This window comes from Xiphophorus maculatus, chromosome 10 (assembly GCF_002775205.1).
Source record: "Xiphophorus maculatus strain JP 163 A chromosome 10, X_maculatus-5.0-male, whole genome shotgun sequence".
NCBI classification, from domain to species: Eukaryota; Metazoa; Chordata; class Actinopteri; order Cyprinodontiformes; family Poeciliidae; genus Xiphophorus; species Xiphophorus maculatus.
The window spans coordinates 11,381,545-11,402,908 of record NC_036452.1 but is presented as its reverse complement, the minus strand read 5'-3'; the positions used below and the strand labels follow the sequence as shown (position 1 = coordinate 11,402,908).

General features: G+C 39.2%; 2 protein-coding genes across 4 annotated transcripts in view; one reads left to right on the top strand and one right to left on the bottom strand.

Annotated features, from left to right (window-relative positions):
* The first annotated feature begins 9 nt into the window (after nucleotides 1–9).
* Nucleotides 10–17,163, top strand: zranb1 (zinc finger RANBP2-type containing 1). Its single transcript, XM_023341301.1, has 10 exons — nucleotides 10–344; nucleotides 2,093–2,943; nucleotides 5,904–6,091; nucleotides 8,818–8,971; nucleotides 10,303–10,374; nucleotides 10,636–10,834; nucleotides 11,415–11,535; nucleotides 14,007–14,136; nucleotides 14,619–14,848; nucleotides 16,188–17,163. The coding sequence occupies exons 2-10, from the start codon at nucleotides 2,127–2,129 to the stop codon at nucleotides 16,401–16,403; spliced, it is 2,127 nt and encodes a 708-aa protein (XP_023197069.1). The 5' UTR covers nucleotides 10–344; nucleotides 2,093–2,126; the 3' UTR covers nucleotides 16,404–17,163.
* A 1,679-nt stretch (nucleotides 17,164–18,842) lies between these two features.
* The window catches only part of ctbp2 (C-terminal binding protein 2), a 138,968-nt gene continuing 136,446 nt past the window's right edge, over nucleotides 18,843–21,364 (bottom strand). For 2 of the 3 annotated variants that reach the window (XM_023340962.1, XM_023340963.1), the window contains one exon: nucleotides 18,843–20,423. In XM_023340962.1, the coding sequence (XP_023196730.1) occupies nucleotides 20,243–20,423 (181 nt within the window). In that variant the 3' untranslated portion in view covers nucleotides 18,843–20,242. The remainder of the gene's footprint in view (nucleotides 20,424–21,364) is intronic. The other variant, XM_023340964.1, reaches the window with a different exon arrangement.

Genomic DNA, 21,364 nt, shown 5'->3' with positions numbered 1-21,364 from the left:
GGTGACGACATCAGGCTTGCGTTTATTTTGGCTGCGCTCCTCATTTGTCTAGCTGTCGCCGCCATTAAACCAGACGGGGACAGTTGTAAACCATGGAAAGCTGTGAATTTATACCGTAAGTCGCGGACTTCGGAGAGTCTGTCTTTGTTCTGCGAGGTGTCGTTGGATTTGTAAAGGTGAACATGTGAGAGACAGACGGAGTATTTCGGACAGGGAAAGGTTTGATTGAGCAGGAGGAGGGGAGACCTGGATGAGGAGACGGAGGTGGAGAGGGGTAAAGCAGGACGGGAAGGATTTGTTGTGGTTTTCAACAGCTTTCAAGAGGCCAACACCGTCACGAAACGGTAATATATTGCATATTTATTTACCTTATTAGGTAACGATTTTGTGGTTGTGCCCTAGCAGATGACTTTCGGTGGTTTGTCGCTAGTTAGCTAACGTTCATTCGCTACGAAGTTAGCTTGCCAGCTAGCAAGCTTATGCTGAAGGCTGAGAATCCAAACAAAGAATCCAAACTATTACGCAAACTCAACACTGCCTCTGATAACGTACAACTGCTGCGCTGTTTTACCTACGATGAAATTACAAGCTGCCACATTTTGAGGAAGAAATGAGCAAAAATGCGAAGCATTTAAAGGGTTCGTATCAAGCTGAAAATGCCAGACTCCCACAATTTAACAGAGCTCTCAGTTGATTTTAGAGTTCTTACCTCTAAGCCAAAAAAAAATTACATGTAAATATCGAAAAAAAAATAATAATTCAATTTTCACCTATGAGATTTTCAACTAAAATGTCACAGTATGTTTGCAAACATGACACTCGTCTTACTGCTGCTGTTGCAAAACAAAGATCCAACAAATTCTTGCAATTTTGTTTATTGTTATTTTGTATAGAGTAAAGACTCAGATTTCCTCTGCTCTTTGTAGATTAACAGGGGTATAACAAGCTGTTATTAGCTGGTTAGAGGGGCTATCTGGTTGTGTAGCCAGCCTGCAGTCGGCTGCCTAACATTGCGCTTGTAGCTTGCTTACACTAGCTGCAAAACTTATCTAGTTGGAATTTTTTCTTGGTTCATTTTTAAGAACTTTACAAAATTTCAAAAGTTTTCTATCATGTGATGCCCATGATTTTTAACTCATTTTTTTAAAACCTTTACCCCCGATCTTATGTCATTATTTTGCCATTAGTTGATATGCAAATCACAGCTCTACTTTCTCATACAGCTCAACCATGAGCAAAACCCATGTACTGAATTTTACTCACACTGTAGCCCAAACACCTGACTGGTTCTGTCAAAAAGCTTCCATGTCAATTTGACAACTTGAAAATCTGATTTACAACAGTTCAGTAAGTTTGAGCATTTTAAAACTGAACCTTCATGCTGTTGCTTTTACCATTCTGCTTTTATAGACAAACCTACAGTATATATAAACACCAGATATTGGCTCAGTTTAACAAACTTAGCTTACTAATTTTAGCTGAAAACAGCATCTCTTTTAAAAAAAAAAAAAAAAATTAAATAAAAGCTAATCACTGTAATAGCAAGTGCTCCTTTAGTTTCCCACATGGGACTATTGCCCAACAGCTACATTTGTCTTCCTCCAAGCCGGTAGTGTCCATCATCAGGAGGGGAAGGACCTGCACTCCGTTAAAGGAAAACTTTCTCTGGTATCCTATTAAAAGATCTTTAAACTATATGATGAAAGATTTTAGCAGTTTAGAGTCTGTAACTTTTTAAAGTCTTGGTAATCGTCCCATTCCTACTTGAGACTGATGCGGTGGATGATCAAAAAGATATCCACCTTGTAACTGTTAGTGTTTCATGTAAAGTCACTTTTGTGTGGCCTTTTTCTGATTTATTTATTTTTTATGTAACTTCAGAGTATATATATATATATATATATATATATATATATATATATATATATATTTTTTTTTTTTTTTTTTTTTTGATAAATAAATAGAAACTCTGGAAGCACAATGTTTTTGCTCAGTCATATTTTTCAATTCTTATTTATATTTGAAAAATTCTGAAGAAATGCTTTTTCTTCAGCAAAGTCTGACAAGCTCTTTCTTTTTGTCTCACTTGAAGCTGGATTTTACCCGCCAGGAAAAAGCAACCCACAATGACGGAACAAAGGGTGAAGTGGGCCTGTGACTACTGCACCTACGAGAACTGGCCGTCTGCTGTCAAGTGCACAATGTGCCGCGCGCCGAGGTTAACGGGGCCCATCATTACGGAGGAGCCGTACAGAAACATCCCCGAACTCGAGCCCGGTCCAGAATGGGGTCCTGCTAGGACTGGGAGCGAGAGCAGCCTCCTGATCTGCCCGGACTCCAGCGCCAGACCCAGAGTCAGGACGTCCGGCGTGACTGAGCTCGCCAGCAAATGGTCCTGCCAGGTGTGCACGTACCTGAACTGGCCACGCGCCGTGCGCTGCACGCAGTGCCTGTGTCAGCGTCCGCGGACCAGCAGCCCGACGGAGTCGCCCCAGACTTCAGCTACCAACGCAGGCTGCCGGCCCGCCAGCATCCACTCCCCTGTGGATACGTGTGAGGAATATAATGACAGGAACAGACTCAACACGCACCAGCAACACTGGACATGTACAGCTTGCACTTACCAGAACTTGCCCAGATCTACAAAGTGTGTCATGTGTGACCTCCCCAAACCCAACAACCAGGAAGCAGTAGGGCTCCCGGAGCCCGCACAGTCCTATCCCCTGATCATCGAGCAGGACGCGGCGCGGTGGAGGGGCAGCTGCAGTGGCAGCCAGCTTCAGAGGAGATCCCCTCCTACGGCCAAGAGGGAAGACTTCCAGAGAATCGAGGTCGCAGCTGGAGCCATGAGCACAGAGGAGCATGAGGTAAACTTCAAGAAGCTGAAGCAGATCAGGAACCGGATGAGGAAAACTGACTGGCTCTTTCTTAGTGCGTGTGCTGGTAAGCTTTTACTTTTCTTATTACACTTTCAGTTTAGGTAAAGAAACGTGTTTTTTTTTTGTTTTTTTTCCCCCTAATCAACTTAGGTTACAATTATACATACAACCCCTGTAACACCTAGTAGAAAGTCTTTTATGAAGCTTCGGGCATAGTCTTATGCATGTTTGACCACTTTTATCAGAATTAGTGTTTTATTTTATTGAAATTATTTGATTTTCTGGCACAGGATGAGCTTTAAAGCTTAATCCACACTGTTAGTAAAGTGGAGGAAGGGGTTTTTAGGATGGAGGATACACATTTATTATAAATTTTTCTGAGTAGTAACGATGTTAAACAAAAAAAGTTGAAATTTGGTCCCATTTAACCTTGAGGCTGAGTATGTTCTCAATGTGCCACTGAGAGGATCTTTGAGAATCGCTGAGTGTTTCCCAGCTGGTGGGGCTGAATGGGGCGTCTGGGCAGAGCAGTGAGAGTGGAGCCTGTGACCGGAGTCCCTCTTGGCTGCGAGTCAACACACCCTGTAAACAGTGGCGCTTATGTCCCGAGCACAGACCTCCGGCAGATGAAAATAGCCTCGACAAAAACATGAGAAACTGTCAACAACAGAAAACCTGAAGGCAAAGTAACACGTGATCAGCAGTGCACTCTTGACCTTTGCACTGATTGCACCTCCCAACTTGCTGTTGAGGATTAGAAATCACTCCAGTTGTGCTAGGAGTACTACTTTTAGTCAGTTTAGCACATATACAGAGGCAGCTGACTCACTAGTTCTCCTTGCACTGTTTCTAAGCAGGAAGTGTCTGAATCAAGCGTTGCAGTTTGACCAAGACGCCAAGCACTTCCTTTGGTCTGAGAACTAAAGTCTCACTTCACTGTGTTGTTTCCTCATATTTCTGCTGCATTAGACATCTGTAGTCGAGCCAGAATCTCTGTCCAATTGGTTCAACTGTCACCTTAAAGATAGCCAGCTTCTGTTTTTGTTTTGTTGTTGTTGTTTTTAACTACCAGCTTCCACTGACAACAAGTTTTTGAAACCTTTAATTAGCGAAAAAATACATTAGCCATTTTTAGTATCAGCAATTGTATTCCAAGTATTCCATCTGCAAATATTTGAAACTCCCTCTAAAAATGCTTAAAATTCTTTAGTTTATTAGTTCAACACCAAATGTACCTTAATATTTATTAATAACCACCATGGAGGCAGTCTTGGCGCTACAGGAGAAGCTAACATCAACAGTCTTCCATATCTCTCCTCTTTGGGGTTCAGCCAGTCAGTGCCAAGGAAAATAAACGGTGCTCCTGGATTGGCTGCTGTGGAGCATTGTGTTTTGGTTTTTCAGCTTCCCAAGCTTCATTGCTTTAAAATATATTTACATGTACTCTGCCAAAAAATCAGTTCTGTGTAGGTTTTCCACAAACAATTTGGAGTTGAGTTCCACAGAGAAATGCGTATCAACTGTATATAATTATCTTTTATAAGTCATTTTGCTCTCACACATGCAGTCTGTTTCTTGTGCTACTTATGATAGGCAGACTGTGAACTCTGTTTTTATACTTTTTTTGATATGATAATTCTTAAACAGAAATTGGAATCGGGTGAACTCGCCATTGACCGTTCAAGTCTTGATTTGAAATGTCCCGATCAGTGTTTCTTTTAGGTAGTGGATGTACAGGAATTTTTATGTTTGTTGGTGGTCTTTAGCTGTTCGGTGTTTTTGTTTCTTCTTCAATCACTAGTTGTCCACGTCACAAATACTGTGAGTGAAGTTGAAAACAATCAACAAATACGACCTGGAATGTAAATACAATTACCGTCTAGTATAGAGTTAACTCTGTACTTGATGCTCTTTAGCAAAAAAACACAAATGAAAATCTGAAGATAACATTTCAACTTTTACTCATGAAAACAAGTTAAACATGTTCATCAATTTATAGAGGAAAAAAGTAATCTAATATTTTACAAGTTCCTTTTCAGCTCTAGTACCGTTACAGAATGTGCCAGCTGGAGTCATTTAGTGCCTTGTTATAGATGCGTGTTTGCAGAATGTCACTCGGCGTGTGTAAAATGAGACTAGACGGCTCTCAGGTTAGATTCATCTCACAGCAGCCACCCTGTTTCCTGGCAGAAAGAACTTCCTCACTACAGAGAAGCTGTTTGAGTTTTCTAGCGCCTTGGTGCCCTGTGTGCCATCTAGCTGTTGTACTTTTCACTCATCACAGATGTTGCCCACGGGGTCCAGAATTAGAGGGGGTAACACTAATCCGCACAGGCTGTCCTCTGCCTTACACAGCCATCTGACGGCTCTGCTTTTAGGCTGCAGGGTTTTGCCTGCTCTCCCTGACTGTGTGAAAGCTGTTCTCATGCTAGCTTAGCTGGAAGCTACAGCTAGAGGTCATCCAAACTATTAACTGACATCAAGAACTATGTACATTTGCAGTGCAGTCATTTTGACCTTCATTTGTCCATTTTAAACTGCGAATGTTGTCATTAGCATTTCTTTCAGACTAAAGTTGCTTTTACATGCTGTCTTTTGTTAGCCATGATACTGAATGGAAGCTGATTCAAGACAAAAAGTTAATGAGTTTTCTCACCTCTGTGACGTTATTGGTAAACGTGTCCCACTCAGTTGACCCAAAGTCAGAATTGGTCAATTTTCCCTTGATTACCTCTGATTAAAGATTGATTGGTCAAATAAAGCAAACACAAATTTTATTTTTTCATTTATTTTTAATGTCAGTTATATGCATTCAAACTAAACAACCCCAAGATTCTCAAGCTGTTAACACATTGGCCAACCATTGGTAACTTAATGTGTTTTATTTTTTTTATTTTTTTAGTTTAATATAAATCAGATGAAGTTTTGTATGAAGTTGAGACAAGTGAGGATTTTATTATCCTGCTGATGGGGCTTTTATTTTCTTTGTTTTTTGACCTTGCTGTCTTCCTACCTCTGGTGTAGGAGTCGTAGAAGGAGATCTGGCCGCAGTGGAAGCCTACAAGTCATCCGGAGGCGACATTGCTCGGCAGCTCACTGCTGATGAGGTCCAGCTCCTCAACCGCTCCTCTGCGTTTGACGTGGGCTTCACTCTGGTCCATCTGGCCATTCGCTTCCAGAGGCAGGACATGCTAGCTATTTTGTTGACAGAGGTAAGCATTTTGACTGCAGACTTTTATTAGCGTCACCCGCATGGACTGAAGCTATGCTCTGTGAGGAAGCTGGTACACAGACGTCCCTTTGTTAAGCTTATGTTTTTTTTAAACATGTATATTAAATACATGTTAAAAAACATCTGGCTTTTTCTGACACAGCCAGAAAGAGCAGTTGCTATTTATTTAGTTAAAATTTTAGTTATTTTTACTTTAAGATATCGCTTCAAGGTTAAAGTTTTCTGCCTGATAAAATATGGTTTCTTTGATGTTGAACAGCAGTTTCAGTCTTGGAAGAGTTGTTTCGATTTTCTTGTTAAGGACTTAATTGGAACAAACATTGGTCATAAAGCCCTTATGTAAACATTTAAACATGAAACAAAATTCATATTTTGGGATTTTATGATGCATTACCGGACTGAAAAGATCTTGAGTTTTAAACTTTGATAAATTGAGTGAACAGGCAAAGCCTTGCTGGTCAGTGGTCTGAGGAAACATCTTATAAATTTGACCTTTGTCACCACAAATGGCAAAATTGATGGGATGCCTTAATTTGCATTCTAAAGTGTCCTGCAACTTCTAGATGTCTCTGCTTCTTCACAGCTGAATTAAATAATTGGGTCATTAGCAGGACTTAACTGATGCCAAGGAGGTTTTATTTGTCCATTATATAAAGGTGTGTTGGACCAAAGACACATCTAAGAATTGCAAGGCACCGGTCCCTGGAGGACTGAGGTTGTCACGGTGTACAAGACGTGTTGACAGTCTTATTGGCAGTAAAGGGTCCCCAATGAGCGCTCCATGGACCCCCAGGTTCGGAAATGATGCGTTATTACTTCCTATTCCCCATAGTTCACCGTGCGATCTGGATGTCTATATCTGCAGGGGAAGTGCTCTTTAAGGATTACATGGAGGATTAGCCTGGCTCCAGTCACTTCTTCCTAATGGGGATGTTAATACAGAGTTGGAGTGTCCTATAACCAGAGGAAGCAATGATGCTGGAAGACAGAGGGGTGAAACAAGGCCCTCAGTAAAAATTAGAATAACTAAGCCTGCAATTATTGGTTTTAGTTGGATGTTAATTATCTTGGTGTTTGCCAGTTGTTTCCCTGGTTAGTGTTGATTTTTACAATAGTTTTATTAGTGCACAGGAATTAAGTGTTAAATGTGAATATCACTCAATACAAGTGGTGTAACATTTACAAAGTGTGGATGTTGGGAGGGAAAAGCAATCAGAGTTAACTGTTAACTATTTCCAGTATAAGACTAGCAACTTTAATTAATCTAAATACTGATATGCAATTCTAAACTAAGTTTAAAATATCAGCTCTGTGATAATTGTGCTTTTATTTTGAAATGGTAAAACCCTCATTTTATATAAAATGTTCCCTCTCATACAAAGTGGGACCTATCCTATTCTTCTAAGTTCTGATCATGATATCTGCATCCCAATTATTTGCTGATATTAATATTTTTCTGATCCAGAACTCCTTTACTTAAACATTAAGTGTTACTTTTGGTCTTTGTGAAGTGCAAGTTAATATGAATAAAACATGCTGAAATGTGCATATGTCATCGCTCTATTTATGTGAACAGAGTACATCATGGCATAAAGATTATAATTTAATCTTCATATTCATTGTTAGTCACAGAGCTCCTCAGCATGAGCTACAGAGATGGAAGGAGACTAGACACGCTTCAAAACGTTACTGGTTTCCAGAAGCTGCTACTGTCTGCTCTGTGGGTTTTTTGTGGCGTGAACTGTTGGTTAAAATAAAGTGAAGAAAAGCAGCTACATCCTCTTGTCATCCATGAGCAGAAGTGGCATTGTTGTGTGTACATGAGAAACCAAGAAGCTTCACCAAACAGCCTACATAAATAAGAGTTTGCTGCTTTTGTTAAATCATGTCAAGAACATAAGACGGTGACTATTACTAGCTGTTCTCAACAACTTTAAATTAACAGTTAGGTTAGGGCAATTAGCTTCGCTAACTTAAGTAGCCGTCCCTGTGTATTTTCTACGCCATAAATGTTCTTATTATAAGTCACAGTTCGTTACCAGTTTGCTAATATTTCCAGATCCTACATTTCCCATGGAAGATGATGGTTGAAAGTTTCAAGGATAAGAGCAGCTGGCCTTTCTGTTTGCTGAAGGTTTTCGTGGCTCTTTCCTAAAGCTCTAAAATTTCTCAGTTTCCACCTCTCTAAAGAGTTTTTACAAAACATGCATGTTTTGTCTCATCACATTAAATATATCCCAAAGGAGATGTTGTCCTTGGGCAGCTGTTTAAACTTTAAGTAATCTGACAAAATTGAGAAATGCATTTATTAATATGTAAAACATTTGTTTATCTATAATACAAGAACGTAATCTGTATATTTTGTCATTTAAGGATGAAAGTATATTCTGGCTTTAGCCTTAAGCTTCCAATAACTTGGGACCATGTTAGCTTGGTGACCTCAGCCCATTATCTACTCCAAGTCCCAGCTATCACAGAAAGAATAGGAAAAAAAATACTTTGAATGCCGTTCTTAATCTGTGTATAGTGTTTTGTTGTACAAAAATCAAAATTGCTAAAGTTGTAAATGTACAACAATATCAATTGCACCTCTACATAAAATTACTTGCACTGGGTTAAAAGTTCTCGATCCGTCTTTATAACAAATGAATAATTTGACAAAGATGTTGTAATTTCCAGCCATTCAGTATTCTCTTCTTGTTTAAGGTGAACCAGCAGGCAGCGAAGTGCATTCCCTCCATGGTGTGTCCTGAGCTGACGGAGCAGATCCGGAGGGAGATTGCAGCTTCCCTTCATCAGCGCAAAGGAGACTTTGCCTGTTACTTTCTCACTGACTTGGTCACCTTCACTCTGCCTGCAGGTACTCATCACACGCCGATACTTTCAGCTTCTCTACATGTGTAATGTTTTTGTATTCTTTATGGTAATGTATTGAACAATTGAATACATTATCTTTTAGTTCCAACTGCCAGAATTAGTGATTCATTTTCATCTTTGAGTTTACATCATGATAAAATGGCACCTGCAATAAAGCTTTGCCTTTTTGACTGAAATGGATTAATCTTGTTAATACAGTGGAACTTGTAAAAAGCATAGGGCTGTTTTAGAAATCTGTGGGTTTTTTTTTTTTTTTTAACCCTTAGAAAAGATGACGATGATAGAAGAAAAACTGTTGGCTGCAGCAGCTTGTATTCTGTTTTACAGCTTTCTTTTTCTGCAGACAAATTTCTTGGTAAAAGATTTGCTCAGAGAGATCCTGGGACCCGAGGCATTTTATAACGGTCAAAGAAAATTGTACATTTCTAGCAACTTTTATCTCCAACCTCTGTTTGAACTAGGACGAATTATCTGCAGGTCTTATCAAAACGGAAAGGAAACTGACCAATGTCAGCCTAGCACTTCACTTGACCACAAAGGAGCAAAAGCTTAAGTTCATTTAAGAAGTTTTTGTAAGAACCTGGTCTTTAAATCTAAAGATGTAAACTTTAGCTGACATCTTATTATAGTAGCCTTAGTCACAAAGTTAACTCATGTGAAATTTGTGACTAAGGCTGTCAACACTATCATACTGAAACTCATGTTGATATAAAATCTCTTTGTCATGATGACAAATGGATACTGCAGCGTCCTGAATGTTTTTCAACATATATCCTAACTTTTATGTCATCGGACTGGAACAACTAAAAGACATGACTAGTACAGGCAGGAGAAAAAAAAATCCTGATCTGTGCTTTCCAGGTTGGAACAGTGTTGACAACAGAACAACCAACATTGTGATTCAGAACTTCATGAATACATGATTACAAAGCATGTAATGTTAGATGTGAGGCTGTGTGTCTATAATGTGCGTGTGTGATGCCAATTATGTTACTGCCGAATGATTTTTGCCTGAGGCCAGCTGCAGGCTTCAGTCTCTCTGAGAAAGCCGTACAGTTCAATACCGAACCAGATAATAGGCAGCTGGGTTCTCGCTCTCTGTCGCCTCAGCTCCACACACACAGAAACACACACTCCTGCGCTGGGCCGCAGTGTTTACACTGTACCATCGACTAAATGTCATGAGGGGAATGGAAGTGCAAAGAGCATCCCTCGTCTGCGATCCATTACTGTGGAGTTGATGTTGCTCTCCTCTCACAGCACAATCACTAAACAACGGTCATGAAAACAAACGTTTCTCCTGTGTTCTGGCAGATATCGAGGACTTGCCCCCTGCTGTTCAGGAGAAGCTGTTTGATGATGTGCTAGACCGAGATGTGCAGAAAGGTATTTGGGATTTATTCTTTTTTTACATATCTGATGTTGGCGTGAAAGAGTAAGCAGTAAGCTGACTGTCTATTGGAGAAGTCGGAAGCAAATAAAACCGCTACTTGAAAACCTTCTGAATCATCCTTTGTTACATGAGAAAAATGTATTTTTCTTAAAACTATTTAGTTTTAAGAGTCAAAGAAATCCTGGTTTGATGAAATATCCATTGTCTTATAGTCTTCACGACAGATCATCAACTATTTGTCATTTTGTCCATAGAACTTGAAGAGGAGCCTCCGGTTATTAACTGGTCTCTAGAGCTGGGGACCCGCCTGGACAGCCGTCTCTACGCCTTGTGGAACCGCACGGCCGGAGACTGTCTGCTGGACTCTGTGCTGCAGGCCACCTGGGGCATCTACGACAAGGACTCAGTCCTCCGCAAAACCCTCCATGACAGCCTGCACGACTGCTCCCATTGGTAAGGCGGCAGAGTTCTCAGTACCGGGGAATCCTTTTACCATTTTAGAGTGAATCTACTTTGGCCTTTTTGACTTTCTCTAAAAAGTCTGAATGAACTGACTATATTAGATCTATTTAAGCTTTAAAACTACATTGATACGGCATGCATCATTTTTAGCCTGAGAAGCCAGTTTACCCAATTTACATGTTCTGGTCTGAAATTTGAAAAAAAATGTTTAGTGCTTCCCCCTGAGGTTTGCTCAATGTTTATTTTCAGCTTTATCAGTGTGAAACTTCTGTAATTATTACTTCTTATTTTCTTATGCTTTTTCTTTGCTAAAATAAAACACAGGCCTGATGTCGAAATATTTCTGCAGCTTATTTACATACATCCTAGGCAGGCAAATTCTAAAGATTTAAAAATGTAGGGAGAGATTCAACATATAAAAAGTATAAATTATGTGCATAGCTTAGATTTTTTTGTTGATCACTGAGGAAAGGTCCTACATTGAGATTTAATTTTTAAGTTGGACATTGGTTGAGTCAAATAAAGAGCAAATCTGATGTAACCTTTTTTTTTCTTTCTTTGTATTTAAAAGGTTTTACAGTCGCTGGAAGGAGTGGGAGTCCTGGTACTCGCAGAGCTTTGGTTTACATTTCTCCCTCAGAGAAGAGCAGTGGCAGGAGGACTGGGCTTTCATCCTATCCCTAGCCAGCCAGGTAATTGTTTCTTTATAACTGATGTTTACAAAAAACAGAAAACTACAAGAAATGTATATAATGTAATTGCAAAAGTATTTACACTTTTTGAGCTTTTTTATATTTCGGTGCAGTTTAATTAAACGTTAATTAAACGTTTGACCTCAAACAAGGTTTGAGGTCAAAGTCCAGTCAAAGTCCAATTGAAAATCTATGGCAAAACCTAAACATGGCTATTTGGCTGCTTTCTATAATTTTGCCACTTCTATGAGTGAGTAAAACTTTCAGTGTTGTTGTGCAAGTTGAGACATAACCTCAAAAGACTTGCTGCAATCAATTAGAGCAAAATGAGCCTGGAAACAAATATATACTTTAGTTTTTTTATTTAAAAAAATGTTTATCCTTTTCCTTCCACCTCATAGTTATGTGCCTATTTTGTCACATAAAATCCCGATAGAATGCATTGAGGCCTGTGGCCTGACAAACTGTGGAAGAGTTCAAGGAATATTGATGTTTTTGCCAGGTGCTGTAGAAACAGAAAATATTAGTTAGTCTAAGATATAGAAAGTCGTTTTGCATATGTATTATACCCAACAGCGTATGACTAGACTGCATGACTACACTATGCATTGTTTTTCATACCAGTACTATTAAGAGATTTGCAAAGAACTGAGGTGGATTAATGGAGTTGCAAGGAGAATAGCTGCAGATTGACAGCTGATCTACTTTAGTGACACGCCTGCTGAGGCAGCACTGCTTCTCAGCACGTGATTTGGGGATTTAGCTGAGCCACTACTCTGACAGGATAAAGAAATATTGCAGAAGCTTTGATTAGATATCCTCCACTGAGCCTGAAAGTGCCAAACATATGATGTTGGATGATGGCACGTTTTTGTGTCTCACTTTGTTTCTTTTGAAGCTTTTTGATGCGGATTGTTGCATCTATTTGAGAGAAGTTACATAATCTGCTTTCTGCTTATTCAGTTAGTACAAAGATAAGATGAGCAGGTTAGGGATGGGAATGGAGATAGAAACAGAACTGCTGTGTTACTTTAAGGCAGTGGTGTCCAAAGTCGGTCCTGGAGGGCCGGCATCCTGCACGTTTTAGTTCTCTCCCTGGTGGTACCAACAACCTTTAGGTCTTCTAACGAGCCATCATTTGAGGCAGGTGCGTTAAACCAGGGAGAGAACTAAAACATGCAGGCTGCCGGCCCTCCAGGACCGACTTTGGACACCCCTGCTTTAAGGAATGCCTGTTTTTGCCAGGTTGCATTTATGTTTATCTTTTTTTTTTGCCTGTTGCCTCTTGGGCAACTCTCTGTACGTTTAATGTACCAAGATGAGATTGTCTCACTGTTCAGTGAGAATCACATTTGGATTTGGGAGTTAAGTTCCTACTACCTATGTTCCAAGAAACCAGTCAGAGCGGTTGGAAGCTTGAACTTTTTTTTTCCTGCCGATTTAATGCACCATAATGAAACACTGTTGGACCCCAAAGCAACACCACCCTTCAGTGGAAAAGTTGTTACTGAGTAAAAGTTTGCTTTTGTCTGTATCATTGAGGTGGCTAGGTTGAAGAGGAAGCACAGATGCTAATAAAAAGGAAACCATTTTCTGTGTGTTGAGACACGTTTGCGGTTTGTTCAGTTTTGCTAAAGAGAACAAAGCATCAAGCAGATGACAGGAAGGCCCGAATGGAGCAAAGGTGATCTTTTGGTTTCTTTTGACCTTTCACCTCCCGTCTGTTGTGGGACATGCCGCATTAGAAAATATAGGCAGGATTTTGAAAATCTTTTGAGATAAACATTTTAGATTTTCTGTCGTGTACAGAGGACGCCTACTGTTTTTAGCAAAACTGGCCTGGCAAACTGTGCTAATTTGTTAAATAAGAGTTTAAAAATTATCTCTACACTTTTAAAATCCGGGTTCCTACAGTCTTGAAAAATACAGAATTTGTTTAACCTTTTTCATATGTCAAGAAAAGATTGAAAAAACAATGGTATCCTTTAATTTTCTTCCCATTGTCTCTGTAAATTTCTAAGAATAAGTTGCTCTAATCCATGTCATTTCTCCCCTGCCCCAATGAAAGATAAAAGATCACATTGTAGTGTCACACTTATGTACCTATATTTTGATTGGTCCATTCATGATTCTATTTATCCTTCAAATTGTCTATCCATTCATTCCTACAGCCAGGTTTTTGCATATTTTATATTTAAAGCGAGTTATTTTGCCTGGGCGCTCTCTAAACTTAAGTTGGAAAAGTATTGAAATTTGACTTGGTGAGAGAATGTGTAAGAATCCGTACAACAAGTAATAAAAGCCCGCTTACAGTGCTCAGCAGTGGAATGTTTTTCACTGCTTCCAATAAATAGAATTGTATACTGCTAATGGGAGAAAGACTAAAGCACAAATGTCATACACCTGACAGGAAATGTATAAATATTAGATGTGAAATGAAATGAAATGTTGTCTCCTCTGCTTTCTCTCAGCCCGGGGCCAGCCTGGAGCAGACCCACATTTTTGTTCTCGCACACATTCTTCGAAGACCCATCATAGTCTACGGAGTAAAATACTACAAAAGTTTCCGTGGGGAAACGTTGGGATACACTCGTTTTCAAGGTGAAGAGACTTCACATCCATCAAGAAATAGTCCAGATTTTAGTCAATGTGGTTTATTTACGTTTTTTTTTTTTTTTTTGCTTATGTGTTATATATTTTTTTGTTGGTGAATTCTTCCGCGTCAGATAAAATAACGTTTTAAATGATTGTTTTGCGAGGAAATTGCAAGTTGATATTTTCATGCAGTTATACCTCTGGTTTTCATATACAAACACATTGAGTTTACAGCAGGAAGTGCTCTGACAGAAGTCGCAGCATAGAGTGTGAGTTTGCTTCAGACGCTCTGCTAACAATACTCTGTTTGTTTCCAGTCAGCTGAAAAGCTTCTGATGTCAGATTTGAGCTGGTGCTTTGTCCCTGCTGACTCTCACACACAGTTTAAAAATAAAGTGTACAGTAGGACAGCCTGTTTGTTGCAGGGGCCTGCGGGGTCGCCAGGTTCGCCCTGTCCCAGCTTGTTAAATTCGTTTTTGCGTCCACAGGTGTGTACCTTCCTCTGTTATGGGAGCAGAGCTTCTGCTGGAAGAGCCCCATTGCCCTGGGTTACACACGGGGACACTTCTCCGCCCTGGTGGCCATGGAGAACGACGGTTACGACAATCGTGGTGCAGGCGCCAACCTCAATACTGATGACGACGTCACGGTCACCTTTTTGCCGCTAGTGGACAGCGAGAGGAAGCTGTTGCACATTCACTTCCTGTCCGCTCAGGAGGTGAGCACTTACATTACTCCTGTAGCTACAAATTTTCTCTCTCCCTTAAGCTTAACAATTGATATACTTAAAATCTCTCATATAGAGTTGTGGTCAGAATTTCTCATTCTTTTACATTTTTTTGGTTTGTGAAAAGGAGGAAATCATTAAAATATATATATCTTTTAATTAATACGGTCAGAATTATACTTGCATCCCAACTAATATTTGGATAAATGCAATTGTACATTTTTCATGGCCATAAACAAGCTTCTGACATGATTCTGATGAGAAATGTTTACCTTTTTTTTTTTTTTTTTTTTTTAAAGGTTTTGTTGGCTATAGTGGCCTTTATTTGAAAGTAGTTTGACAGGAAACAGGGTAATGAGAAAGGGGAAGGCATGCGGCAAATGTCGCCAGGCCAGGAATCTAACCTGCAACCACCATCACGAGGACTAAGGCCTCCATACGTGGGTCATGCTTTCCCCCTGCGCCACCACATCACCACCATGTTTACCATTTCTAAGATTAATAGAGCCAATTCATTATAGTTTTCCTGGCTCAGAAAGTAATTTTGTACATAATTCACTACAGATTGTGTTATTGGGCGTCAGCCTGCTTTATCCATGTCAGTACTTTTTTTGATCTTGATTTTTGCGCTAAAATGGATAATTAAATTCCCATAATTATCGACATTTGTTTTAGGTGAAATGAGATCCATTTATACCAGTAATTTTGTTTAAATTGTTTATTTCAACAAGCAATGCTTTTAGAAAATCCAGACGTCATTTTCATATGCAGGCTTCCAGCAGATATTGAAGTTTCGTGTGATTCTTTTTTATAAATGATTCCCATTTTCACTTTTCATAAATCTAACAAAAGCTGTTTAAGCCTAGTGCACCTCACTGTGGTGACATTCGGGAATAAACAGATGTGACTGTTAGCTCAAAGCTAAGCTCCTCTAACAGAAGGAAGGAAACTTGGGTAGAATCTAACTGTCAGCTGTATGAACGCTGCGACTTGACTCTTACTCACACATCATCAGTGAACTTCTACCAGGAAGTGTTAACGATCAGATGAATGTCTTTCGCTCTTGCTTTGGACATTTGCTGCTTCTTTAAAATGTATTGTAGAAACATGTATAACCAAAATAACGGTTCAGAAATCTTGTTCAACCAACACAAGTTAGTTTTGAGAGAATATTTTCTGCTTGAATAAAATGAAAGAGTGAAAGAAGTGTAGGAGAAAAAGAAAACATGACTCCAGTTTCCAGTTTGTTTCAGCGCATAGTTTCACCTTGTAAAGACTTTTGAGGAAACTTTAATGTTTAAGTATTTCGATGTGGCTTGCTTGCAACCAGATGGGGAACGAGGAGCAGCAAGAGAAGCTGCTGAGGGAGTGGCTGGACTGCTGCGTGACGGACGGAGGCCTCCTCGTCGCAATGCAGAAGAGCTCCCGCCGCCGTAACCACCCCCTGGTCACCCAGATGGTGGAGAAGTGGCTGGACAGATACCGCCAGATCCACCCCTGCACCTCGCTCTCTGACGGTGAGGAGGACGACGATGAAGATGAGTGAGGACAGTTGGAACTTGTGCATCTTTGAAATGGACATTGTAGGCTCTGGGTGAGAGTACTGGGCTCTCCAACTTTTGTTTTTTGTTCCCCCACCCCCCAAAATGCAAACCCCTTCCCTGTTATACTGCATGATTTTTGTGAGCTCTGTTGCAGAGAACGTATCTCTTTTCCCACTTAAGCACATAAATGCTTCTTAGTTCAAATTCCAAGGCTCACATTTTTCCCCTGTTTGTTACCTAGTTATCTCAAAGAGCTAAAAAAAAAAAAAAAGAAAAGCCAGAATATGTCTGAAGATGTACCATATTCCCCAAGCTGCAATAGGTTAGGATTTTCATCTGCACACTTGCCATGAAGAAATTTGTTAGGATGGGCATTCCATTCGTTTCGTCAGTGGTTGAAGAACATATGTTTCACTGAGCGCTTATCTTGCTGCAAAGCCCTTATTGATGCTGGATTTATTTATTTCAAACGCCTGGCTTTTAGTTCTCCTCTTTCTGTTCCCCGCTTTCTTTTTCATTTTGACCTGAGTTTTATTTGATTCACCTTGTCTTGAAGTATTTTATTTTGCACAGTTAAAACCTACATTTTGGAAGGGGAAGGGGTGACATTCAAGTTTGCTGACATTTTTATGTGCGACTCGTAGCTCATGTTTGTGTTTTGAAGAGTGAGTGGTGATTACGCCGGCGGGGAACAGAGAAAACCAAACACTCTGCCTCTTCTGTGGAGAGCATTAGTATTAAACTTAACTCACTTGCAACCACTTAACTTTTGTCTTGATTTTTAATTTCTTTCTGTTTTGATATGAGAATTAATCTGGTTGGAAATATTAAGAGATGTCAAATTAGATATAATCTTTAGGAATTACAAGAAAAAAAATCCCAAAATTTCCTATTACCAATAAACTTTATGGAATGGTTTTGGAAGGCGCAGATGGCCAAATTTCCCTTTACCGCTTTTTAAAAAGGTCAATATCAATATTTTTACATTTTTGCCCATGGGAAACATTAAATATTTTTCTTTCTATCCAGTACTATCCTAGCAGGCCTACTGTTTCTTTAATAAACAAAAAATTAATAATTTTTTTTGTTAAAGAATAGTTTGTATTGATGATATAGTAAAAACCCTTAATTGAAAAGCAAAAACATTTTTTCATCTCATGTAGTCAGACCAGACTGGATGCTTATTTTTATACACGAGAGTTTGAAAAGTACTGAAAGTGCCTTGTAATTTTGGCTTTATTGTGACTATATTTAGAGTATGCAGAGAAACAAGACCATTCTTATTCTTAGAACAGTCCCACAATTTGGAGATTACTTTCTGAAATATTACAAAACATTAACTGGTAAGTTATGAAGAAAAGATGGAATGCATTATGCCAAACTACTGACAACATTTTAAATAATGTTGTAAAAAGTGCAGATACTTTTATGTTCAGACCTCAAAGATTCAATTTTAAGAAGTAACAGATGTTTTGGGAACATTCCAGAAAGCAACTTGTAACTTTGTAGGAAAATATTGACTGCCATAAATATGACTGACAATATTTACTGTTCAAGTTCCAAGAAATGCAAAACCCGGTGGGTTTTATCCAAAGTGTTTTGATTTTAACCTGTAAGTTCAGAACAAAATGTGGACAGTATTAAATTCAATTTCTGCATTTTTTTTTTAGAATATTGAGGAAAAACTCCATTCTATATCTGTAATATATGAGATCAAATATTTTGGATATCTATAACTAGGGATACACAGATATAAAAATCTGGGGAGATATGTACGAGAACCGATATTTATCAATATTACACACATTCCCCTACCTTTTCAACACCTAAACAAATGCAGCAATATCTTGTATTTCCTAGGGCAAAGATTTCAAAAAAAATTTAAGTTGTGGAAAAATACGGTACCCTGTAAATATGGAAAATATTGGCTATCTTAATAATTATAGTTAGAGGATTGAGGGGAAAAGAACACAACCACTTTTCAAATTCTTTGAAGATAATGGTTCATTTAAAAAAGAAAAACCTTCCATGGGTTGTACTATGTATCATTACTGAGTACTTTTAGTGTGTGGAGAATTAAACACAGATGTGTAGAGTCCCACAATAGGTTATTTTCAGAAAATAACCTTTAAGTCTGGGGATATGTGGGCTGTAATGGTCTTTACCACATTTATAGTAGTATAGGGGGAAAAAAACTCCTAATATTGGTGCTTACTTGCTTGGAAGTAACTTTAGTTTGTGGGAAAACTCCAGAAAGCAACCTGTAAGTTTGAAGAATACACAGGCCGCATTCCATATGAGGGAAAAGCCATCGTAAGATATTTTTTTCTAACTTTGCATGTTACCTTCCAAAACGTTTCAGAAAAAAAACCTGTAAATTCAGAGGAAGTACAAACTATATGATCCATGATCCATCAGAATCAAGTAACACCACAACTGGATCTCTGAATCATCTCTTTATTTGAACTGTACTGAATGCTAAATGTTCACCTTGTACAAGAAACAAATACAAATACTCACACTAAAAACAAAAACATACTGCTGGCTGCCTCTTCCGCTATTGTCGGGACACTAAGGAGTTTCAGCTATTGCTCTTACAGAGTACAGGACGACCCCCCCCTTCCCCAAAGAACCAGGCCTTGAATAGAACAAAGAAACCATAAGGAGAGAGGAGAGAGAGGATGGATCACATAGGACTATGGTTATAGGAACATTTAACTAGGCAATACAAATCTAACAGGACTCCTCAAAACTCTTTAACACCAAAAACATATGATGCACCTTGTATAGAAAAATACCACAATGGAAAGGATGATGGAGGAGAGAACATATTCAGACTAACCGGATTAGTCTTAACTTTCTTTTTCTTTTTTACAACTCAAGCGATGAAAATTTAATGGGAAGGAAATCGGCAAAAAAGTGTTTTTCCTGAGTTAAGAACTGAAGTGTGCTTTAACCCTTTCCTGCCAGCAGTGAATTTACTCAGGAACCTGAATGATCATTGATGGTAGTTGCAGGTCCCCTTTTTAAAAACCGAGGTAGTTGTAAACCTCTGTGTATAACTTAAAACTTAACCCTCATATTGTTTACCTACCAAAAAGTGGACATCTCCAAAGTATAAAAGTGATCCCTAGTGGTGATGTTGATATTGCAGCTGTGAATTGCTGCCAGGAAAGGGTTGAAAATCACTATAGATTATTAGAACTGATGACAAATCTCATGTTTATTTGAATGATAAATAGATATATGTTGATAATAAATTCTTAATCATTCACACTAAAAGAAAGAAAACAAAATAAAATCTTTTCTGAGCCTTAAATTGGGGGAAATCTAATCAACGCACACTTGTTACATAAAGGAGGGATTGGAAAGGTGTTTGGAGTTCAGGAGGGGGATGAATGAGGTCCAGTAGCACAGGATGGTCTTTTTTTCTGTTCTTCTGAGAAGTGGGCCTATATTTCCCACGAGCTCTGGTTTGTATAGGGTAGGCAGAACAGAGTCTTATCAGGTAATCCTGGAGCACTAAAAGCACTGGACTCTGTGTCCACAATCATAGGCATGTCCCGAAGGTGGAGGAGAAAAAAAAAAAAAACCTCAAAAACATCATCAAAGAGTAAAGTCGGTACAGAACTCAAACAGACAGAGTAAAAACCGAAACTTTAAAAGTACAAATTCCCCGTAACACTTCCTTAGTTCCCATTTCCAGGCTGGTTCAACAGGCAGCCGCTTTGTGTCGTTTTTCACTGTCTCTTGGTCCCCAGGTTGGTCGGTTTACTTCGTGATCAGTTGGTTTTCTGAGCGTTGTCAGATGAGATGTTCGCTGCTCGGATCCCCTCTTCTGCTATTGCTCAGTGAGGTGCTCTCTGGTCTCGCCGTGTTTGGAGGGCTGGTTTGGTGACGGGGCCTGGGAAGGGTGTGTACCAGAGGGCAGAGTGTGGGCGATGGGGACCCCACCGGGCACCATGCCCTCTAACGCCCCCGAGAGGCCGCCTGGAGCCACTCCAACAACACCCGGCGGATATCTGGCGGTGGAGGATTCAAGGTTAAGTGCAGTGTAAGCTAAAATATTGAATTTCAGCACACATCTAGAGATCCTACTGCCTCTTTTCCACCACAGAAGCCTCTTCAGGAACTGATTCACGTGTTCTTATTAGAAGTTTCTACATTTAAGAATTCAGCTTAGATGGGAGTTAGACTTTTAGAAGTACCAGAATTAAATAAAGCTATTAAAATCTTTAACTAAATAATTGGAAAGTAATTTGTGAAGAAGTGCTAAGCTAAATTCCCTATGCTATTTACTGAACAAATTTAAAAGTGCTAATCATTTGAGATTACTTATTCTGTTATCTCTGTCAATATTAAATGCTGTTTCAAGCTGAATAAAAGGCAAGAATAGGGACAACTTATAAATAATCAGTTAGATAAAAATGTACCATTGCCGTGTTTATATCATCAACTTACATCTATATACTGTACAGAGTGAAAAGTACAGTATGGAGTCTGTTCACCAATGTGTTCTGAATGATCTGAGAATGCTAATGCTAATGGCAATAGCCTTCCATCTGTAGTCGGAAAAATCATTTGGAATGTTCCCCCGACTTCCCACTCGGAAAGTCAAAGAGTTTTTCAAATGATGATTTTTGCGATCCAATATGGCCGCTCCTCGCATCGTCAATTAGTAACCTTTGGTGGAAACATGCTTATAAGACACACATCTAAGAGTGTGTCCAAGATCAATGTTACATGTAGTGTCTGCAAATACGAGCTGAACAAATTAAACGTGGTATTTGTGGAAAATGCAGCTTAACACATGAGAGGTGCTACGAATGGCGTAGTTGAGGAAGTCGGAATTTCAGAATGGTGATGCCTAAGTATCTATTGTTCATAGTACCTCTTATGAAACATCGTTTTAAGCTTTACCTTTCACATAAAAGCACAGCTTAATTTGTTCAGATTAGAGTTG

What these genes read in the sequence shown, in the direction of transcription:
- zranb1 (XM_023341301.1), top strand. Translation starts at nt 2,127, where the DNA reads ATGACGGAACAAAGGGTGAAGTGGGCCTGTGACTACTGCACCTACGAG. An exon ending in TAGCTATTTTGTTGACAGAG is followed by an intron (nt 6,092 to 8,817) that starts GTAAGCATTTTG and finishes TTCTTGTTTAAG; the next exon opens with GTGAACCAGCAGGCAGCGAA. An exon ending in AGACCGAGATGTGCAGAAAG is followed by an intron (nt 10,375 to 10,635) that starts GTATTTGGGATT and finishes TTTTGTCCATAG; the next exon opens with AACTTGAAGAGGAGCCTCCG.